At 44.5% G+C, this 24456-nt stretch overlaps 1 protein-coding gene across 1 annotated transcript; it reads right to left on the reverse strand.

Moving 5' to 3' along the window:
- Positions 1–11813: 11813 nt before the first annotated feature.
- On the reverse strand, positions 11814–24456 carry LOC133982094 (zinc finger homeobox protein 3-like). Its single transcript, XM_062421011.1, has 10 exons — positions 22788–24456; positions 22129–22667; positions 20860–21073; positions 20115–20222; positions 19844–19980; positions 19516–19626; positions 17760–17922; positions 12792–17590; positions 12036–12701; positions 11814–11930 (listed from the first exon to the last, which is right to left on the reverse strand). Exons 1-10 carry the CDS (start codon positions 24454–24456, stop codon positions 11814–11816), a joined length of 8523 nt encoding a protein of 2840 aa, XP_062276995.1.

Genomic DNA, 24456 nt, shown 5'->3' on the forward strand with positions numbered 1-24456 from the left:
TTCGGACACACACATCGCAAAGAAGCCCTCTGGATCCTCACGACCCATCAGCACTTCCCTCAACATCTTTGTCACCAGAGCCTTGCTATCGTTGGCGGGGGAAGACATCTTCAGCTGAAAAGGTGACGATGTCAATTCGCACTTAGTAAAAAATTAACGCATTAAAGATTAAACTGCTCCACGTCCTGAACCTACAGCCTCAGTATGGGTTATCCAACAACAGCTGATTTTTAAGTTACACAATCCACGTGCAGTGTGTTTTGTAACCTGCAAAGCAAAATGTTTGTAATGACTTAATTTCACCATTAGGGGGCGTGCAAGTATAATAAATCCGAGCAGTGCAGAGAGACTAGAAAAGCCCATGGGTGTTCAGTTTGGGAATCCCTGTTTACATCTCATTAATTTGACATTTGGATAAAGGTATGGGATAATAAATAATATAGTCTGATTTGTTCATAGATCTCTCCCTCTCTATCTCTCACTGCTGTTTTCTTCTTATACAAAGTAAGATAACACTAGTGTTGGTAAATCAGCTGGTCTTTCCTTGACCAAACCATTTCTATCAACAAAAATTGCTTCATGAAGGACGCCCCCACCATCTAAATCTGACCCAGTAGAGATCCTTGGTTTCATCTGAATCGCCTTCATCTTGCCAGGAATGTGGTCCTTTTCAAGTGCTCCCTTTGACGTGAGGCTGAAAAACAAAGCCAAGAGACAGTGTACAAAGTAGTGAATTTTTAATCACGGACTGTATTTACGCCATAGATGGGTTGCTAAGTAATTGATTTTTTTTAATGAGACCATGCATAAGCTTTTGAATGTGCGCAGCAGGGAACAATTATTTGTGACACTTGTGGACCAAACTCTAAAATGCTTTGTATAGTTGATAAGCCCCATTTATAATAGTACTGTATTAATGAAAATTACTGAATGTCTTCTTATTTTTCATACTAAAATAATCTCAAGTATCCTTCTAATATGTGTCTCAGGGCTTCATCTGCAAGGACAGTCTCAATTATTCAGGCTTTTATCTGAGAAGTAGTCAGAGTGTATGAATGGAAGATGTGTTGAGAGCTGTGGTATGTGGAAAGAGCAAGACAGAAAGAGAGGGAGAAAGAGATTGAGAGAGAGAGAGAATCAATAGTGTTTAGACAGAGAAGTGGAGTCTAAGTGTGTGATCAATAGAGAGCAGAGAGGAGAGATTAGCTGCTTTTCTCTCTCAAACTAACACTGACAAATTGGTGAATTGGTGTATCGGCCCTTGGGCTAAACGGATTGACCTGCTGTTTCCATGTTCTACCGTGTACTGTCAATAAAGATCTGTGTTCATTGTGGCTCTCAATGAAGAGAGTGAACGAAGCGCCGGAAGAGAGAAAAAGGGTAAAGGAAGGAAGGGAAATGGAGAAGTAAAAAAGGGGGCGAAGCAAAGTGCAGCTCAGGTGCTTGAGTAGCCTCGATCCTCACAAAATGTCCACACCTCTGTCTCATTAACACATACGTGCACTCACATGTGCATCCTCGTGCACACTGTTATAAAACCATAATAACGTCTCCAGGAAAATTAATGGAAAGACAGATTAAAAACTAAGTGAGGAGAAACGGGCCACTGGTGTAGCTATTTGCAACTCATAAATCATTCTGACACACCCACGCGCATGTAGACACATGCATAGACACACACACAAACACACAGACACACACACACACGTACTGTAATTAACCACAGGCTATTTACTCTCTCCTGCTGTAAATTAGACATGCAGACACAGTTATTACATTAGGGGGATCTGCCATGCAGAATACTAACAGGAGGAGGAGGGGACAGTCGTACACACAACAACCCGCTCATACAAACATAAACACACACACACATGTACACAAGAAAAGCGGGTATGGAAGAATCATAGACTGACGGGAGTGAAAATGAAGCTGCAGCACAGAGAATAGGGGCCCCCAGCTCTTTGTTCCCTGCTGCATTTCATTATCTGAAACGCCAGCCAACACACACGACACACACACACACACATATACAAACGCACCTCCCCCTTCCCTAAAGCTGTCTGCCTCCACTCCATGCACACAGCACAAAAAGAGAGGAAAATTGAGATACTGCGTCAGTGCCATTCACTGGCATCTGGACTCGGTCATGATAAGCATGTCTGCATGGTCATCCTGAGCAGTCGGTCCAGAAGCCACTCTGAGTTGAACAGTTCCCTCTAACCTGCTGGCACTTGCCCATAAATTCTGTTTTAGCAGAACAATAGTAGATGAGGACTTGATTAAAGCAAGTATTGATACTCTGTCTAAAGCAGCTTGTCTCCATTTAGTTCATCTGAAGTTTTTTTTCCAGCAGGCAGTCCACCTCCTTCTGTTTGTGTGTGTGTGTCCTCTGGTTCCCCCTACCTCCCTCACCCTTCTGTGTCCCTCTGTTTTCCCACGGTGATCGATAGCTCATTACAATCATTGACTGTGGCTCATCAGCACCTGTTAAGATCTGGAGAGACAGAGAGAAGGTGCTTGTGCGTATGAGAGTGTGTGTTTTGTGATGAAAGCCTATTGATAAACACAAAAGATTGGTCTGGAATGTGTCAGAGGTGAAGTCTGACATCTGACTGGTTATTTTCTGATTCATATTTGTTGCTTGTGGGTATCTACTTTGTCACCGCTTTATGGTCTGTGGTCTTGGGGAACATCTTATTATGCAACTCACGTGGGTACCATGGTTTGTTGCTATGGTGATTGCCAAGGGAGCCAGAGTATTATAGGTGTTTATCCTAGACAGGAGCAAGGCTACTCACCGTCTATCAGGACACGCTTCAATTTACCACACAGTTTGGACCACACATAAAGATCAACACAGTTACAGAGGGAGAAAAGGAAAACACACAACACACTGAATTTAACACAGTGAAGTGTGGGTGTGATTTAGTGGATAGATTATTCAGTATTCATATCCCTGGAAGAAAAATCTTGTCCAAACACTCAGTTGTTGGTTTAATGCGTCACTGCAGGGTTTGTTTTGGAGAGGACGGGCAGTGAGCAGAAAGAAGCAAACAGAGAAAAAGAGAGATTGTGAGAGGCTCTAGAAACCATGGTTAAAGGCAAGAAGGAATATGTTGAAAAGAAGACACAAAATAAAAGAGACAATAGTTAGATCTCTGGAAGTCTCCCATGGATTCATTCAAAGGATGTGGTGGTCTAAGAAAGGAGTAAAATTGGCGTAAGGGTATGAACTTTTAAGGAATAGGGTATATAAATAGAATGAATACAAAAGAGGATTGAAAAGAGAACAAGTCTCTCAGCCCATGCATAAATTACACACCTCATTTACATATTCATTATGTTTTGTGTACTAATGAGAGTATTTGCTTAATAACTGGCAGCTTTTGTTTGACTCAAGAGATTTTAAAGAGGAGAGAAAAAAAGAAAAACAAGGGAACAAGGGTCATCTTTATAAAGTGGGCGAGGTCAATGGTACCCAATGGATGTTACTGATAATCAGATCAATTGTATAGCTTTATGGTGTGTGTTTGAACAAGTCCAACCTGCACTAGGCTCTTCAAGAGACGTGAAATCAAGCACATATGATGGGGGTTGGTAAAAGTTAATTAAAACAACACAAGCTTTCTCCAAACTCAGGGCTCTCTTCGTCTTTCTCCTCTTGTCTCAGTGGAATAAGTAACTGCTGCCGTAATTACGTACAGAGCAGTCCGTCAGAGCATTCCTTCAGGTGCCAAAAAAGTCTCCCAAATGACAACAAAGACCGACGATTTGCAGCGTTCATTTAAGAAATGAAAAGTTGTATATGCATCAATGTACCAGTGTTGTTTATATACGTACATGCAGCATTTCAAACATACAGAGAGGGTAAATGATTCAGAAAGTGGATGAATTAAATGAGGGGAAGAGAGAGGGATGGAAATGTAGAAACAGGGGGAAGGGCAACGAAAGGATGAGCTACAAATGAGAGCGATGGCGGTGGCAGGTTGGCACAGTGCCATCCAGTCAGGGCTTGAGCGGGGGCGGGCATGGGCGAAGGGGCGAGGAGAATAAGAACGAAAGAGGAAGAGAAACAGACCTCCATACTGCTACCCGATGCCACCTTGGCACAGGCACAATGGGGCGAAACGAACGAGAACGGCCAGCGAAAAGGAAGACATAGAAAATATCATATCAGGATAGCACAGCATAGAAGTGAGCAAGATGCCTGCAGACAGAGGATGACTCAGATGTAGATGGATAAAAAAAGCATTGAAGGATGTTGAAGAGGTAAATGGAGAATATTGTGAAATTTTAAGGTATAATTCTGATGACGATTGATCTAACGGAAAAAAATACTGGCGGAAAATCCTGCATTCTATCCATCTTATGACTTTTCATTCTCTCTATGCCAGCCACTGCGTGCCAGCCAGTGGGCACCATGCCAGCCTGTGGTCCTGGCATGCCCGAAGCGATCAACGCGGTTGGCGGAGAACTGTCCTATTTGAAGACAAGGGGACTCACCGCCGAGGATTTGCCGCTAGTCACAGTTTGTTTGCTTGGACAAAGTCAAGAAGAGATGCCCAGGCAACGGTTGCCAGTGATTCTGTGATGGCATCTTTTCAGGGGCGGCAAGGGCACGGGAAGAGCGATGGCATGCTGCCAAGCCAACATAACACACACATTTGCAAACGGAATCCTACATGCCGTGACAGGAAGATTTCGGATGCCTTCAGTGTTTTCGGTGGTGGCATCCCCTCAAGGGAGAGACCCGAATCACAGATGGCACCATGCCAAACGCAAACTGGGAGGCATTTATTAGCGCCATCAGAGGCTGTACAAAACAGAAGTAAATGCGGAAACAAAATAGTGGCAGAAGATTGGAACCAGAGCCACAAATGCAACTCTGTTGGAATTATGGGACGAAAATCATTTCCTCGATGCCAACTTTGCTCAGTGCCAACTGCTGCGCTGGAAGGAAACGTCTGCCCATTACAAAGAACTAAGACGAGGGATTGTACCATTCCAGTATGCAGAAGAAGAGTATGTGGAAGAAGAGAAATAATGAGCAAAATGAATAAAGGATATATAAGAAGAAACAATGGGGAATTTTTTTCTTAATGAAGAACATTGGGAGTGGGTGGACAAGGATGATGAAGAGCCTCTTTCCTGCACATGCACACCTGGGATGTTCTTAAAGGGATATCCCCTCAGACTGCTGTGTGTGTTAAAGGGAGGGATGTGTTGGCATCATCTCCAGGGTGTCAAGCTGTGTTTCTCTATTGCCAGTCAGGGAGGGTACTGCAGTCGTCAGGGGCGGGCAACTGTCTGGGCATCTCATCTGCAGCTAATTAACAGCCACACACTAATTCTAACAGCCGATCATAATTAGCGATTTAATCGCTCGTCAACGCTTTTCTCCCCCCTTAAATTGTGCCTCCTATTTGGACACGTGCGGATAAGCTAAGGAACGCCGGACCCCCCACTCCCCCCCCCCTCCTCCTCCTCTTCCTTCTTTCCTTCATCCTTGGCTCCAGACTCCAGTGGGATCTTAATTAAGCCTGGGCTTCATTATGCAAATGGAGTACAATAAACGACAGCAGAGGTGGAGCTGGATCCAGACTGAAACGGAACGGTGGGAGGGGAGCACTGGAAGTGGAAAATGAAGAGATGTGGAAGGTTACCAAAATCTTCTTTATGATTTTACTGCGTTACAACAGTTGTATTTTGTTGTAAGATTTATGTCTTTGGTGTAGCACTACCACGTGAGCTGTGAGACTCAACGATTCATGCTCTGATGCTCCATCTCTGCTATCACTGGAAAAACTTCTGTGAAATAACACTGGACGTGAATGTCTTTTCTCACAAAGAAAATTCATAAGGGACTGGTGACAATGAACCCCTTAATATCACCAGTTGGCCGTTGTCGTGGATACGAAGAGAGATTGTAGAGATAGGGAGAGAGAAAAGGAGGCAGACAGAAACACTGACAGTGGCAGCAGCGTGGCAGCTAATGTCATCTCAGTTTAATCATCGCATGGGATCATGGGGTTCATGAAAATTCATTTGCATATCATTAAATGGAGAGAGGTTATTTGGTGCGGGCAGCCAAAATGGGATTGGATGAAGGAAGGGAAAAAAAGGCAAATGGAGAGGCTCGTTATTAAACAGCAATGTTTTATAGTCCGCCAGCCGATTCATTTAATTTGGGTGTAATTAAAATGTGTCAGACTCAATCAATCATTCCAACAGGGATACTATCAATGTTTCAGTCTGAAAAAAGACTAATCAGTTGATATGCAGTCGGACATTTTCCAATAACAGTGTAAGTGCTTTAGTCCACAGTGAGCTTGACCCATCCACTTTTTTCCCTAATTCATCTGAAGGAGAGTATCAAAACATCCATTAGGAATGACTTCTATGTACTGAGTCAAGATGTGTCTATCTTGAGTCAAGACAGGTGGTAGTGCCATCCTGTGTTAGTCAATAAGAGGATAGCCCACGCTGTCTTTTTGACCTTAGCAGTAAGCTGTCAGTGGTGTTTATGTGTGTGTGTGCGCGCATACATGCATTTCTCATTTGCATAAGTGATGTAATTAGACCGCCCTTTCACATGCAAATCAGTTTGACAACATGGCAATCACTCTAACACACATACAGCCATACTCACACACTAACACACACGACAGCACACGCTTACTGCCATGACCACCCCCATATCATGGGGAGTATGTTGTCTGTGAGCAGAGAGTGTAAAGATTAACATAATCCAGCTAATAAGTGTGAGTAATATTCACACAGTGACGCGTGGCGTAGACACTGTCCTGCTGATGCGTATTTGTATCTCATTATAGATGTAAAGTACTGAAGGGGGGCCAGACAGGAGGGGGTACATGTGTGGATGGGGGATGGTGAGGGGTCACAAAAAAAGTGTGGGCCTGAATGTAGAGACGCCAAAGAATGACAATAAACTGCAGTATCTTCATAAAGTTATAACATCCACCTACTGAGAGAGGTCTATAGAGTACCAATATAATAGCTTACACACCTACCTCATAACAAGAAGGCTGGAGATCAGTACAAGAAGTCTAATGTTTCCACAAAATCAGAAAGACAATTTCACTGATTTTTCTGTTAATGTACAGTACTGAGAAGCCCAGAGTGTCAGTTTTTGCAGAGGAATGTAAGAATTATAAATAGAGTGTATTTGCGCTTGCAGGCTAGCTCTGCCACATGATTGATTGGGATGGTGTGACGACCATTAAAAAGTCATTTAAAAGATGGATAGGGACCACATTTCCAAATAAAAACCACTTTATACCTGATGAAGTGCTGAACAAACTCTCCTTCAAAGACATTTACTGATTACTCTCGGTGTGTGAGTGAGTGTAATGTGGGAAGCTCCAATGTACTGTTTGTAGCTCTGTATCAGTTGCAGAGGGTACTGCACCTAACGTCAGAACAGTCATTGGGTCAGTGAATGATGCTGTTCATATATTCAAAGCAAAACATAGAAAATAATGTTTTACATTAAACGAAGCAGCATGAAATTCATTAGGGCAGAGATGTAATATATCTGGGTACATGCAAGAAGGCATCTGCAGACAAATAAATGCAACAAACAGACCTACACACACACAGACACTGATTGAAATGTATCTGATAGCACAGTGTCACTTCAACCTGAAGCCTTATCCAAAGAAGCAGAGCTGTGTCTAAATGTGCGAATGAATTTCAGCTCTGTCTCTTTAACTCAGGGCTCCACCACAGCAGCATGCTTTGGGATTCATGCATAAACATGAGCTGGCCTTTCAGCTCTCTCCTCACATAACCAATCTAAATCTAAATGAGCCCCCACTACAGATACACCAGCAGGCAATGACATTACACCCCCTCTACCCCCCCACAACCCAGCCCAACCCCCTACTCAACCCTACTACCCCCAGCGACACATATACACCAGCAGGCAATAATTTCACGCCATCCCTCAAAGCCCCCCTCCACCTCCTCTCCACACACACACTCGCCATACCCCTTTTTGCCGCAACCCCACCAGCTGCACAGTACTCATTTGATTAAGAGGGGGAGGACAGGGAGAAGGAGAAATGGTGGGGGATCACTTTATCAGGATGACTTTCTAAGATGGCTATCATCAGCTGTAAAGCTATCTCCAGCCCTCTTCTGCGTTTACTTTGCTATTGTTCTGTGTATCTGTTTTGTCTATTCCCTGCAACACCAATCAGAGCTGTTTCACGGTATGTTTCCTCTGTTGTCACATTGCTCTGTGATGGTTAAATGAATTGCTGCTAGAGAACAAGGAGCAGATATCAGTTTGTGTTTAAGACTCTGAGGGAACAACACATTCCCCTGTTCATTGAAGTTTTTGCTCTCTGGCAAGTTGTCTCACAACCACTGGACATTTTTACACAAAAAAGGACAAAACAATAAACTCTGCTCTACCAACCTATGCTGTGGTCTTTGAAATGTTGCATATGAAAATCTGCATGTCCTAAATGTGCTGTAGTGTGCAATTTTCCTCCCCTCTCACAGAGTCGTAAAACACATTATCATCATCAGCAGCAGGAGCAGCAGTGTAATTCATCCGAGGTCGTTAATATTCATCATATCATTTAGTCACAAAGGAAACTCATCTGGCTGAATGTCACAGATGTAATTAATGAAGTGACCCCAGAGGTCATGGCTCCATTCACCAAACAGCTTCCACACACTACCATGTTACACACACACAGTTGTACATCAAAAGCCTTCCAGCCAGACACACACCGCCACCTAACATACAACCTGGAATATATAACAGGCAGACATCCTCGCATACCACAACATTCACAAAATGGATTCTCTCAGTTAGACCAAAGGGATGAGACCAGAGCGTGCACCAAAGCAGACTTTATTTAGCTCAGTGGAGTATGGGAAGGGAAAGGAAGAGAAACACACACCAGTAGGGGAGAACTGGGGGAAGGGAAGAGTATAGAGACACACTAAACCACTGGAGCAGGACATAAGGACAGGTGCACATCACAGGTATCTTTTTGGTCATCACTATGGCAACAACATATCCAGAAAAAAATGAAAAGAATAGTTTTACCTACGATAAAGATAACAGAGTCCCTTCACCATAGAGGACCCCAATATGTACATCTTACAGTCACTAAGATCAAGAGAATACGAGAGAAATTAAATTAAAAATAATCAGTATACAAAAAAAACTGCCTTTGTGGTATTTGGAATGCACATCTCTGTACAGAAGAAAGCTCATTGGTATTGTCGTAAACATTGGTTAGTTTAAGAACAAAACATGACAGCATTAGTCAGTCCATGTCCTTTGGAAAATTGGCTGTGATGTCAGTCTGAGTTCAGCAAAGCTGTTTTAGCTGGACAAATAAACTACAGACATTGCAACGCAGAAAAAGACTGACATCATATCAGTGGAAGGTTTGGGGCTGAACTCCTTCAAATTGCTATGCAGTATTTTCACAAGCATTGACAAGTTAATGCCCCGTGCAGGTTTCTCTGAAAACTGGAAGCTTCTGTTTTAGATGAAAAAATATTTCTGGTATTACGAAAGCCATTTTTATATTCTTGTAATAGGGGTAATTAATAGGATACTGAAAAACAAACTTGATGGAATTTAGCCCCACATATCCATTTGTTTTCAACAGGAGCAGTTTATCAACAGCATCACAGGTATCATTACAGTTTGTAGTCATTAAAGCCTAGTGGTAAAGCGATCAGAGCATGCATCTTTCTACAGTATCGTTAGAAACTACAGTATATTAGCAGCAAACTGGACATCCTTAAGGGCTGAAGTTCAACACTATGGTAAAAAAACAAAGAAAAATTAAATGCAACATTTCTCAAGAGAAGTAAAACTCTTTAACCTCTATATTACAGACTGCCATGGCTCTAGTTTGGGGTTTTGGTTACAGTCTCCAGTGTGCTTATGAGAGGCAGAAAACAGTAGCTTAGATATAGGGACTCCTTCCTTCTTTAAAAACAGCAATACATCATCAAGTAAACAGTAGCGCTTATTTTTGTAGGTCATATGGTTAAAGTATTATCACGTCTTTGGATTTTTGTCTTAAAGCATTAATTATTGTTTAGCTATTATTGTTATATTATCATTATTACAGTTAGAATAAGGACTGGTTGCAAATGAACACAGAAAGAAAGGTAGAAAGTAAAAGAAGAAAGTGGGTAGGGAGAGAGAAAGAGGGAAAATAAATTAAGTGTACAAAAATAACATCAATAACATCCGTCCATCCAAGTTTTTCTCAGCTTTGCGCAGTAGCTCCCTATTTGTAAGTGGAAAAGGGAGTTATGTCTCAAACATCCAATGAAGTCTTGAGTCAACCATACAAAAGCTAAATACTGTACATTTACCCCTCACACAATTAAACACTTTAGTTTCAATAACGTTTTTTGTAACAATCTATTACTCAGAGGTGAAAAGCTCAGATCTTTGATATACAGATGTTTTTGTAGGTATATTTTAATACTTAGTCCAAGGTTAAACCATTCCCCTTCTGTTTTAAAAACAGAAAAGTACAGTATTAAGATCACATTTTAAGTTGAGCCATGTTGAGCTGTTGACCTGAGCATAGAAAGCTTTACATTAATCACATAACATTGGTAAGCCATTGGTATATTCAAATAGAACGGAAAGGCAGTAAGTCACCTTGCCTGAACATATCAAAGCTGTCATAATCTTTTCATAATCATGACACTATTATATCGAAGCAAGACAGTTTATCTCAATCCATAAGATTTATATTAAGAAACTATTACTAAACACACACAATGTAAATTTCAGTTTGGTTAAAGTTTTCATATACAGTATAATGGTTGAGTGCTATAAAAAAATAGTTTGTCCTTTTCAAGACAAACTGGCCTTTACGTTCTGTGCTATTTGGGCTATTATCCACTAAAGGAACATAGAAGGTGTACATGTACAACAGAAGACTCATCATTGGCTTGTGGTGGGTGAAGCTGCATTCTCGCACTGTATCAGTCTATTGGTACTCAGTTTACCTCTGCCAGGTGCAGATCTCACCCCTTCACCGTACAGACATCAGCTCTGCAGTTTGTTATTGAAAACAAACATGTTGAAACTAAATCCACAGACATGTAAAATTTTGGTTACGAGCTTTGGAATCTGAGTCAGTCTTTACAAAAGCTCTATGCAAATACCTCCGTCTATTTCAAGGATATTCTGTTTTTTTTTTTTCTTCTTCCGCTGTAACTGCTTTGTTTTTCTTCAAGTTTATCTTTTGGAACTCTTTATTTACACTAAAATCTCTTTGACAATTTCTTTTCCAGCCTTGTATAGACTGGCACTACATGCTACACAGCTAGTCATCTAGCACTGTCTGGTGGAGGGCTCACTGTGAGTCTGTCATGCAGACTGAGAGGTAGACTGCAGGTCTAGCTGGGCAGTGAGGTCACATACTTGGAGAATGCTCTTTGGCCTCTGTGGCATCTGGTTGGTTTTCATCAAGGTGGTGTTTGGTTGTAGTAAGGTGTCTGATGGAATAGGGAGAGGAGCTCTTTTCAACAAGAAAGGACAGACCAGGAAAAAGTTCAAGAACAATATGAAAAGAGGAAAGTTGTGGTAGAGAGGACTTGGTTTGGGCTTACTCCCACTTTCAGTTGAGAGTTTCTCTTTGGGCCACTGTGGCTCTGCATCTTTGGGGTGTTCAGGTTACAGGTTTGGCAGCAAAGTGGACAGGGTTTATGTTAAGAAGTCGACAGCAGGTGCAGAAGGGGTTTTGGGGAGAACGTAGTAGAAGGAAGCAAAGGGACCTTAGTCTGCCTCTCTAAGCTCTGTCTCTCTCCCCTGCCCCTGCAGTCAACTCAGCCTGCTCCCTCTCTGCAGAGTCAGAGCTCAGGCTCCTGGCCCTCTTCTCCTTGGCTCTGGCATTCTGAAACCACACCTGCAAAAGATTTGTATATATAAATATTAGCTCTGAATTGATTGATGCTTTTGTGTTCAGGTCAAATCGCGTTTCATAAATATTTTGAATATTCTAAACATTTACCTGCACCACGCGGTGAGGCAGTCCCAACTCCTGGCCCAGTGCCTCACACTCATGTCGGTTGGGTGTACGGTGGCTCCTGTAGAAGTCTCTGAGCTGGAGTACCTGGAAGTGGCTCATCTGTGTCCTTTGGCGCTGCTGCTGATGTTGGTGCTGCTGAAGAGTTTGTGTCTCACCCCAATCAAAGCTTGGACCCCCAGATCCCTCAGGACCAGGAGACCCTTGGTCAGCCATACTGGAACCCTCTTCACATGGGTACTCCTCGTCCTCTTCATCGAAGTCATCATCCTCCTCTGGGTGGTTCAGGTCAGTGGTTGAAGACAAAGAAGTCACAGTTGGCTTCACTGCTAAGTCTTTGTTGCTGATGATATAGCCAGGGTTTGGGATTGGGTTACAAGATATAGATGGGCCTGGTTTGTCCATGAAAGATGACATAGCCATCCCCATCTGGCCATTGGATCCATTACTCATTGACAGGTTGTAGCCCGCTCTTTCAGCCTCTGCCCAGTGGCGTGACCTCATATGGGCATCCAGAGCACTCTTTACCTTGAAGAGAGCCCTGCAGAATGGGCAGCGCAGGTGGTTCAAACCCAAGGTGAAACTGGATCCTGGCCCCATTGACCGGAACTGTCCTTTCCTCTCTCTGGCTCTGGTGTTCTGAAACCACACCTGTGAAGTAAAGACCAGTGTGTTTTAAAATTGGAGATACACAAAAGCATTTATTTATTTGCCATGTCTCAATTAACATCCATGAAGTACCTGAACCACACGTCTTGTAAGGCCCACATCTCGTGCAATGCCTTCCAAGACTCCTCTGGTGGGGTTTGAGTCCAAGCTGTAGCGCTGATACAACACTTCAAGTTGTTCTGGGGTGATGGTAGTTCTCTGGCGCTTATCCCTTCGGTGCTCCTCCTCAACCTCTCTACCACACCTTTGGCCCTCAAAACTGGTCTCTGACAAAAGCTTTGAACTCTGCTTCATGGGTGTTAGGGAACTTTGAGAGAGGCTGTTGAGGGTGTTACTCGAGTGGTCAGAGAGTGTATTCTTAATTTGTATGTTATTTAAGTGTGAAATCATGGTATGTGCGGGATTAGGGTGCATCTGGGACATAGCACCTGAAAGCATTTGGCTGGCCATCAGGGTGTGGTTGGAGTGAAGCATCATGTAAGGCATGGTTCGGTCTGCAAAGCCAGAATGGAGGAGTTGGACCTGGGACTGAGCTGCCAGGAGGTGCCTGGTCTGATGCTCTTGCCACAGCTGGAACGATGGCAAGGACATTGGGCAGAGACTGCACTGGAACTGAGCCTGGGTTTGGGGTTGGAGTTGGTTTTGTGGCTGGGTTTCAGTGGATGGTCCAGAAGTGACCTCAAGGTGCCGAGTGTGGCTTCTTTCAGACTCTGGAGCAGAATGCAGGCTGGAAGATGTATCATTAGGCTTTTCGACAACTGGATCAGAGGGAGGGCTGTGTGCATGACCCCGGCTTGCATCAGATATAGACGGAGTGAGAGGTACTATTTTTTGTGAAGAGGAGGAAGAACGAGGCTGGGGTCTTTCCAGTGTATCTTCAAGCTTCAGCTGGACCTCAGCTTGTGGGGAGGACACTGTTTGTATGGCCTGAACAATTTCCTTATGCTGTGTTTCTGTATTTGAAATTCCATTTTGAATCTGAACAGTAGCTGGGCTCTTGTTAGCCTGAGGAGAGATTGTTTTATCTTCTTGTTTCCTCATAACAGGTGCTGGTTCACCTTTGGCTGTTAGATGCTCATTTTCTGTGCAGTGAGTAGAATAATCAATGACAGGTGACTCAGGGTGAGTATAATACTCATATGTCAGATCCATGGAGTTTTCATTTTGAGAGTCACTTTGTCCTTCATCCCCACAACTATTATCCTCATTGTCACCATCATTCTTATAGTCGCCATTTCTGTGCCTGTGAGCATTGCCAAGCTGGTTAATTCCCTCTAATCCATCATCTGTCCCCCTGTCTTGACTTTTGCGGGCTCTCTGTCTAGCATTTTGGAACCATACAACAATAATTCGGTTAGGGAGGGACAACAGAGCAGACAACCTGTCATATTCTTCCTCTCTGGGGTAGGGAGTGGCCTCAAATACCCTTTGCAGGGTCTCCAGCTGTTTCTCCGTGAAGCGGGTTCGAGAAGAGCGTCTGCCCCTATGGGGTTCTCCTCTTTGGAGATCTGTTGTCTGGGGCTGTGGGGAGGTGTTGACTGGAAGGCCCGGGGAAAGTGAAGATGGAGAAAGTGACAGAGGCTGGTTTTGGGCTGCTTCCTCTCTGGACTCCTCAAGGGTTATGGTGGGAGGATTATTAAAATTGTAAGGGGAATCCTTGTCTCGCTGGCGCTCTTTAAAGAGGGTGTTGCGGAACCAGTGTTTGATTACTTTGTGAGGCAGACCAGACAGAGCAGACATCTCATTTATGTTGTCATCACCAGGGAGGGTGTTAATATCAAAGTGTTTTCTCAGAACAGTAAGTTGCTCCTCAGAGATTCGTGTTCGGGTTCTTTTACACTGCGATTGTTCGAGTATTGTTGGGCTGACTTGGGGTTGCTGTCCTGTTTGGCTGGGGCTGGGTTGAGATTGTTGGCCCAGCAAGGCAGGATTAAGCTGTGGAGGCTGACCTAGCAAAGCTGGGCTGAACTGGGGCTGCTGGGCAAGCAATGCTGGACTAAGCTGTGGCTGTTGCCCTAGCAGTGCTGGGTTGAGTTGAGTTTGGTAGAGTTTTGCCAGCTCAGGATTCACACTTGAGTCTATCCAAGATTGGGGCTGGAGAGCCACAGACTGCATCACAACTGGAGGGAGGAGAGGTAGCTCCATTGGGAAAGGAATGGGGGGTAGGGGAAACTTAGGTAAATTCAGTGAGGGAAGAGGAAGGTGGGGCAAGGACAGAGGAAGCATAGGGATTTTCGATAAGGAAAGAGGCATGGCCTTAGCTGGAGATGTGGTTTGTGAAGTAGCTGTAGCAGATGTGCTTGGGATAGGTGCGTCCTGTTGAGGAAATGTTTGAGGTTGAGAAGGAGAAACAGGTGGAGATGGTGCAGGGGCAGTTAGTGTCAGGTCAGTAGCTTCAGCGCATGTTTTGGTTACGGAATCTGAAACTGAGTTTGCAGGTGAGGTTGCAATGTTTTTAACTTGAGCCTTAACTGGTTCAGGTACAGGTTCTGATTCTGATGATGTAGCTGGGACTGCAGCTTGGTTACTAGCAGTTGAATTCTCTGCCAATTTCGGCAGTGTGAGGGGGTACATTTGATCATACTGCAGCCTGTATTCTCTGGAAAACCTCTCTAGTGCAGCAGTGGGAATCATCATCCTGTGAATGTACTCCTGGTGGCTTTTTAAAATCATGGCATCTGAAAAAAACTTGCCACAGTCGCTACACTTTTCTCCTATTCCACAGCATCCTTTCTCTTTGTTTGCAGATTTTTCCTGGTTGTTCTGCCTTTTTTCCTGTGACAAGCTATCAATGCCTCCATTGTCTTGTACTCCTTTTGTGTCACCCTTATGGCATGCTTCCACCTTCCCAGCCTGTAGTTTACTAAACTCATCTTTTTCTTCCTCTGAATACACCTCCATCTTGTTCATATGAGAGCACACTTGTTTATCTGATATCATTTGTGTTACTATCTGCTGCTGGTGTCTGTGTCTACTTTGTAAATATTGTAATGCCAACTCATAACCATAACTCTGCAGCAGAGCTCTGAGAGGTTCCCCATTCACAGCAGCATAGGGCACTCTAGGAGGAGGACATTGCAATCCAAGAGGATTAAATGAAGAGGAATCTCTTTCCTCTGTTTGACTTTCTTTTTTAACAGTATGAACAGGCATATGTTCTTTTTCTTCCTCAAGACTTGTGCTGGATTCTTTTTCTGTACGGTTGGTGGTGGATCCACTGCTGCCCGTTTCAACCCTGGTGTCAAACTGTATATGATCTTTTGGTTGGAGAACAGTTGAATATGAACTTTTTCTCTGGAGGTGTTTCTCATCTGTTTGAGGTAGGGACTCTCGTTTAGCCTCTGTCTTAACATGTTCTTTTGGGGTGGAGCTGGCAGATTCTGACTGACTAACTTCTAGGCTCTTAATAGCCAATTCTGGGTTAAATGTCATGTCTCCCGCAAAGTAAAAGGGCAGAAGAAGATGTTGCTGCAGAGAGAGCAAGTTGTCTGGTGCCAGAGAAAAGTGTTGTTGAAGGAGATTATCTGGCCCTATGGGAAGGTGCTGCATCATTTGGGACTGCAGCAGGGCTGTGTGTTGTAATTGAGCTTGGGCCTGTGCCTGGGCTAATTGCTGCTGCTGTTGTATTAGCATTAGCTGGTTTCTTGATGCTAGCAGTTCTGCCACTCTCGTTTTAGCCTGCTGGCTGTCAACTGGGCTAGAGAGGGTTGGCTGGGCCTCGCCTGATAAGCCTAATAAAGAGGTTGAAGAGCTCACTATATCTGGTCTCTTGGTAAAAGGCAAACTCTTGGATGTTTCCTCTCTGGTGGTAGCAGCCTGAGTAGCAGTGGTGGGCACTGATACTGAAGTAGCTACACTAGACGCTGAGGTCTGTGGACCTGGGTTCTGGGCAGCACGAGCTCTTGTCTGGTGAAGGACAGAGCGAAGATGTATGTCCAGTGTGGAGCTTTGGCTGTAGCCCACACCACACAATCGACAGCGGTAGGGTCTAGGATCTGGGCCGCGGGGAGCCTCGGGAGCAGCAACACCTGTGCCAGAGTCCTGCAGAGCTCGTCTGGCCCGGTGGAGATGGGAAACAGAGTTATAGTGAACCAGAAGAATGGTTTTCTGAGTAAAAGATTCAGAACATATGGTGCACTTATACGGCCTGGATGGATCCAGATAGCGGTCCATTGTGGGGTTAGAGCTCTTCTTGAAAGGAGAGCTGGAACTAGGTTCCGATATGATTTCCTCATGGGGCCCTTTTTCTGGCTCAATTAAATCATCTTCAGCTCCATCAACGTGACCCGCTATGTCCTTCTCTTTAATTTTAACTTCCTCTTTTTGTTCCTCCTTTCCCTCCAAGCCAAGTGCATCTTCCTCTGTTTCTTCATCCTCACCCTCTCCTGCTTCTTGACCCACTTGCGGTGATAGGCTAAAATCTTGATGAACTGAATTTTTATTATTCTCCATGTATTGCGCAGTATGAGGTGGTAAGAGTGTATTCTGCCCCTGGGTGTTGTCCAACTGTGAGTGTGTGTTCTGCATGTGTCTCTGCAGGGCCTCCTGACTGCGACATTGTCTAGAACAGAGGGGGCACTCTGTCGCCGCCCTCATGGCATGGTACTGCCAGTGCAGCTGGAGCTTCTCCTGAGTGGGGAATGCCAGGCTGCACCTGCTGCAACGGAACCGGTAACCATGGCGATCAGAAAGGGGAGGGAGATCGCTGGTTGGAGAGGTGGGTGGGGAGGAGGGGGGTGTCTGAGTCGGGGACTGAGGAACCAGTCTGCCATTGGAAGGGTGAGTGGTGTTGTCTTCCAGGGGTGGGGTGAGTAGAGCTGTGACATCTTTGGGTGCGGCTACATCTCCCTCAGTGTTCTCTCTTGAAATGCCTGAAAAATGCGAAAAAATAATGATTGTGAATATATAATTATTTTAAAATAACATTAAGCCAGAACAAAATGTTGGTCTTGTACAGAGAGACATGACATGATTTGGTTCTTATGCTTCTTTTATCAACATATTAACAGCAGTCAGTTTTACCATGCATTTTACACCAACCTTTGTTTTTCTGTGAATCAAATGAGGCAACGGAATCAGCAGTATTGAAACTATTTGCATTGTCATTCTTGATGTTATTATTTTTCTGAGTATCATCTGTGCGCGAGTATGTCTGTAACTCTGTCTCCAGCTGAGGCTGCGGTTGTTCCATGGATGGTGTGACCTGGATGAAACAAAATGTGATATCATGTCAGTTTTGGTTTCTTAAATTTTCATTGCTGGCAACACAGTGTGTTTTTTTTTAGCAATTTAGAGTAAAAGAAATATGGGATATTAACTTATTTTTCTTCATTTAACTTTATGAATAAATCATGTTTAATTGTACAGCGTAATAGCAAGCAAATATCAAGATGTATAAACATTGAGTGCCTGCACTCCAGGTTTTAATATCATAAAACATTAAAATGTGAATTTGTTAGTGTATCGTTACATCTTACACCTGCCTGCACAGCATTATATGCAGCAAGGTGCATGGACTTGGTAATAAGTGTATATGGTTGAAATATGGGGGTCTGCCCTTCAGCTCCACCGACACCCTCCAACATGCCCCAAGGGTTTAATAAAACTTTACTGAGCTGAATAATGAATTAATTTAAAATCATTCTTCATATAGAAAACCTCCATCTCCACAGCTTCAAGCACTGAGAGCAAATACTATATCTGCAACAACAGCTAGCTACCCTAAGGAAAGGATGGACAGCTACAGATGAGATTTACATGACAAGAGTTTTCTCTGCGTAACAGCTTCATAAGAAAGAAAGAGAAGAACAACCACACACACACACACACACACACACACACACACACACACACACACACACACACACACACACACACACACTGCAGAGAAAACTGAAGGTCAGGCTTAATCTAGAGAGCGTAATTGGAAAGCAAGGTACATAATGGCCATCATCACCTCAGTCTGAATTAATGAACCTCAATTACTATCAGAGAGAGTGAGGGAGGTGTGGGAGGAGAAGGAGGGAGGGTGATGGTGGGGGGGCTAAGGGGTGTAGAATATGAAAAAGAGAGAGAGAGCAGGGAGAGGGAGGGAGGAAGTCAGGGGCAATGAACAAAAAAACTGCCTCAGAGAGAGAGAGAGAGAGAGAGAGAGAGAGAGAGAGAGAGAGAGAGAGGGTAAGGGAGGGGTAACGCATAAGAAATTGAGAGAGAGCTTGGGAGAGACAGAAAGGGAGGGGCAGGGACAGAAATTGCAGAATAGGAATGATAGGAGTAGATGGAGGGGGGAGGGAGGGACAGCAGAGGGGAGAAAGGGTGAAAAGCAGTCAGTGAAGTGGAGGCGAAGAGAGCAAGAGACAAAGGCCACTTAGCATACGGGCCAGGGAGATGGAGGATGGTGATGTGGATAGATGACCAGTCTTTGTTAGTTGGAGAGACACAGTAAAAAGCATGGGGGCCCCTTTTTAGCTTGACTGCACTTCTGGTAATAGAGGGCTACTTAAACATGCATTATAGAAAGACTGGCTTTTCCTTCACTCACTCAGTCAAACCCTCTCTCCTCCACTCTAAAAGATGTGCATACACATACACAGAATGCACGGCTGCATCAAAGATGATAGCGGGGAGCTACTTAAACATGCATTAAAAAAGCGCTGCCTTTCTCTCTGGTGCCTTCTTAATGGAATTGTCTCCCTACATTTCACTCTCCCCCATCCCCCATCGCTTTGCCTTTCCGTTTCCTTCTGCTTCCTGACAAACGCAAATACAACAAATACACACTTGCATGTGCACTTACTACGCTGATGAGCTTTTCTACACAGTCCTGTGCAACACTGTGCACATGTGTGAGATGCTGTCGAAGGTGTACATATGGGACTTTAACCTGGCACAAAGGGCACTGGGCAGTCTAAAAGAGAGAAGAAAGAACAGGAGAAATGAGACAAGGGAGAAAAATGGTTAATAAAGTGTTGAATTAGAGGCCAGCAAGTAGGCATAGGTTTTACATATTATATATACAACCGTCAGGTCTTATAATCTATAACTGTATGTATAGTGTCTGTCATCATATTTTGTACATGCACATGGATATACTTTAATTATTAAAATGTGTGTCAACTCCTCACCTGCTGGTTCTCATTTTGCTGGTGTATTCTGGGGCGTTTGGTTGAGATGGAGTTTTCCATTTCCCCGCATCCAGACAATGGACGCTTGACTGAGGGCAATGACTCCCTTTTTTCCCTTTCTTCCCCCCTAGTGTCTTCTTCAAGAAAAAAATATATGAACATGTAAACATGTTTATATTCCCCATGTATATATTATCATACAATCATTTGAGTAAACTATTAATATGTTGTAGCATGTGTTTAATTGTTTTGCAAGTAGAATAAGCCATACCTGTCTTCTTAGAAATCTGCTCCGACCCCAAGTTGAATGTGTCTTTGGTTTGGTCCAAAGGACCAGTGGTGATCTCACTGGAAGTTTCCATATCATCGCTGAACTCTCCTGGGACAGGGCAAAAAAAGTAATTATGTTATGCATACCTAGTGAATCATACAATGTGTCCTCACAATCAGGCTAATTGTTACTTATTTTATTCTCCAGATAGCACCCTTCAAAAAGACCAATGTCTTTGGACACCACACTTCATTCTTCTTGCTTGCATCCATACCCTATTGATCAAGTATTGATTTCCCATTAGATTCTCCTCAGAGGTGGAGCAGAAGTTATATGGACAACCCATCAGTTCACGTCTATAAGTCTTAATCCGCAAACAGAGAAATCACAGAATAGACTTAATTTACAAGAGAAGTGTTGAGCAACTCATTTTAATTTATACTCTGGTGAATCACACACTCCAGACAACGTGAAACCAGTCTGTTAGTGACTGACCTCCACCTCTCTATCCTTGTCCAGGAGATTTGTATTGGTCCATTGATTAGCAGGTGCTAGTTAGCTGTTGTCAGGGGTGATTGGGGATATAACAAGAATGTGTATCGACTAATCAATTTACTTGATCAATATCTCAGCAACAGCCATTACTCATTTTCTCACTCTTTTCATCTTTATCGCCTGTCTGCTCTCTGATGTCGGCAAGCACATGCAACATGAAATCAAACACGCACACAGTTCATATTCTCACCTGTGACCCCATCAGGGCTTTTCCTGATGGTAAAAATTGCTGCCAGCTCCTCTCCACCCATTGGCTGCAGCTGTAGTAGCCCTTCCCTCTGCTGATGGGTCGGGGTTTGACTGTGTTTTAGTACTTGGAGTTTAGAAGAGGAGGAGTGGTTGCATAGGAGACAATGGAACAGCCATGAACCTCCATCAACCTCACCGTCATACTGCTGCAGGAACTGAGAACATTAGGTAGAGAGGGGAGAAAGTGAGAAAATTATTATGGTTGAACAAAATGGCTAACATTACTGAGTTTGATTCTTTAAAATCTGCTCTCCTAATCATTAATTGTTACATTCACTTTTTGTTTCACATGCTGCTTTCAGTTCAGTTCAGTTTTTCAGTTCTTAAAGGGAAACTGCTGATGATTTATGATCAGCATTGTATCATTACAATGTGGGTCACCCAGCAGATTTTGTAAATCTGTAATGGAATACAAGTTTCATTTTGTCATTTTCATTAGTGGTGCCTTCAAGGGCGGTAAAATGAGGGTCTCTCAAAACACTCCTGTCTACCATGTTATATCAGCGACAGGGAAAAGCAGACACTGAAATATCATAATAATTAATTATTTAAAATATCAGTATATTTGGAGGAAATCTACTTTCATGATACAAGGCTGAATATCACGCTATGGAATTAGACACAACAGAGTGGTAGAGGAAGCGACAACCAGACCAAACAACATTAAAACCACAGCTTAACTAAGCTAAGCTGCTAAATTTCTCTGTGGTTGATTCAGAAGAGCTAAATCTAAAACAAAAAAAACAACTAGCTTTAGAATATAATGGCTTAGCAGAGGTGCAGTGTTGCAGTGTATGGAGCTGAATATAGTACAGTGTAATGGGACAACACAGAGTATGGAGTAGGAAGGTAGCAACAGCTGAGAGAGAAGTGCTGCAGCAGGGGAGACCGCTGCAACACTTCTCATGACGGGTGACTGCCTGCCTCAAACACACTGTGAGTAGCTCACTGGAAGATCACTGGATGAGATGCACACAGTGCATGCTGGTTGTTGTAGGATTCCCCCTTAAGAGCAATATGGGGAATCAACAGCCTTTCTCAGTTTTCTCTAGTCACAAGGCACCAATTTTTTTTTTTTAAATTGCAAATTTCTACTGCATAAGTGGCCTGGTTTTAAGAAGTCATCATATTCACAGCAGTGTTTTTTTTCTTTTAAGGAGCAGGGGTTAATATTGAGAGTGTTTGTCAAAGTGTGTGTCTGTGTACTGACTTGGTAAACCCGGACGCTGGCCTCATGGTGTGAACTGAGGGAATGTCCTCGTAGCTTTTCCAAACTGCTGGTCACATAGTCACACAGGTTGCACCTCAGCTGGACGGGGTTACCCTTAGCAATAAGGGCGGCCCCCTCCTGACCCCTGTCTCCTCCCTCCTGGAGGTGAGCAGCAAGCTGGTAACGGGTGCGGTGTCTGTCAGTCTGGCAGTGCAAGGAGAAGTTAGCCCTCAGGGGGGTGGTGTAGCCACACAGCCTGCAGTGGCAGCCACCAGTGACCAGGGAGCACCACTCAGACTGGGGCAGGGAGCGAGGGGTGTTCAGGTGCTGCTCCACAGACTCTAAGCTGTCGGACGAAAAGCAGGAGCAGACAAGGCACTGGAACACACCCTGGGAGAGGGGTCCAGTGGGGGACAAAGATGGGGCTGGAGGGGGAGAGGGAGAGGGGGACGGAGAAGGAGTCAGAGTAGACCCAAGGGTCACTGGCTGTTCTGCAACTTGTTGACTGGTCAGTTGCATGTTCAAGGAGAGTTCCCCACCTGAAACTGCATGTTCAAGGAGAGTTCCCCACCTGAAACACAGAGAGAAAGCCTGTTAGCATTAACAAGTGTTCAAACTTTCACATTGGAAGTCAGCGAGAGTTGTGATGCATTTCTTACCTGTGTTTTGCAGGTGTTTAAGCTGAGGAGCAAGGCTCCTACAGTGGGATAAATAATAACCTCTCTGCAGCCGTAGCATGTTATGCGTGTGTTTCTCGCTGGTGGTGTGTATGCGCAGGTTGCGGGCAATGCTGGTCTCATAGTCGCACACATCACACCGCCACCGCTTACCATGAGAGTGAGAGTGTGCAGGTGGTGTGAGCTTGGCGGGCTGGGTAGTAGGCGTAGGAATAGAGAGTGGGAGCTTGTATGTCGGCTCATCCACTGTGTGACCATTGGAGGAGCTGCTGTTGTTGGTAATGTGAGAAGTGTGCATGTGACCATTCGAGTGTCCCCCATTTTGAACGTTATTAAGGTGTTTATCCGACTGCATGTGTATGCTGAGGTTGCCTTTCGACGAGGTAGCATAGTCACACACCTCACAGCGGTAGGGCTTGTAGCCACAGGCATAGGTTTCACCACGGGCCAAGCGAGGATGGGGTTTCCCTGAACTGCAATACCCACACACACCTCGTGTTGCACCACCACACACACACTTTCCCCCAGTGGCGCCACACACGCACTGGCCTCCTGTCTCTGGGTGTTTCTCCTTCATGTGAACTTGCAGTGTATGCTGAGACTTATAGTGCCAGTTACACTTGGGGCATTTCAGTGTCTTGCAGGAATTGCGTGAGTGCATTATGGTCATGTGACTAGTCAGTGAATTAGGAGAGAGGTCTTGGTTGAGGTTTTTAAGAACAGCTTCTTTCTGTTCTTCTTCTTTGTCTCTCTCGTCATCCACTTCTGTCTCAAGCTGGCGGTCATTTGGTTCTGGAGCTTTGGCACCATCTCCATCGGAAATGGAAGAGTGAGGAACCCCTGACGGCCCATCATCCTCGGCAGGTATACTGGCAGGCTCTGTACCTACCAGTGGAAAAGCCAGAGTAGACTGCTGGGATTTAAAGCTCTGAGGAAACCCAGAAATCAAGCCCTGATCTCCCTTAATGTCTTCTACCTCTGTCTCGCTCAGCAGGGCAGAAGAGGAGGATGGACAAGTGAAGTGCTTTGGAGAGGTGGAAAGAAAAGGGGAGGGTTTTGGAGAGGTGGAAGGAGTGGGGGAGGGCTTTGGAGAGGCGGCTATTTTGCTGTCGAGTGTGCCACTGGCCTTTGCAGTGCTGGAAGAAGAGCTGTGCTGGCTCTGTTGAGGTAATAAAGAACATTTGGATTTGGTTTGGCTTTGGTTTGAGATGGCCTCCTCCTCTTCCGTCTCCTCCTCTCCGCCTCTGCTGCTAAGGGCTTCTGGGAGGCCCCCTGTAACTGTCACCTCTCCCACACCTACAGGCACCTCCCCGACTTCCTCCTTTTGCCCTGACAAATATCCCTCCCCGAAGTCCTCCTTCATCCCCTGCTTTTGACATGTTCCATTCTCCTGTGAATGCCGGCTTCTTTCTTTCTGTTCACCTCCCTGGGTCTCTTCTCTACCCCGGGACCCCTCTGCGCCCTCCTCCTCCTGCTGAGGCAGGGTCAGGGGCTCTTTGGCAGGGGCCACAGCTGAGGTATAAGAGGATGACCCCTGCTCTGGAATGACCGCCAGGGTCAGGAGAGGAAGAGATAAAGCCTGGGGACTGAGGTCAGCATCTCTCTCCTCTCCTCCCCCTCCATCCCCTCCTCCTCCCTCACCGCTGTCCAT

The sequence above is a fragment of the Scomber scombrus genome, chromosome 6 (genome assembly GCF_963691925.1).
Source record: "Scomber scombrus chromosome 6, fScoSco1.1, whole genome shotgun sequence".
Lineage (NCBI taxonomy): Eukaryota > Metazoa > Chordata > Actinopteri > Scombriformes > Scombridae > Scomber > Scomber scombrus.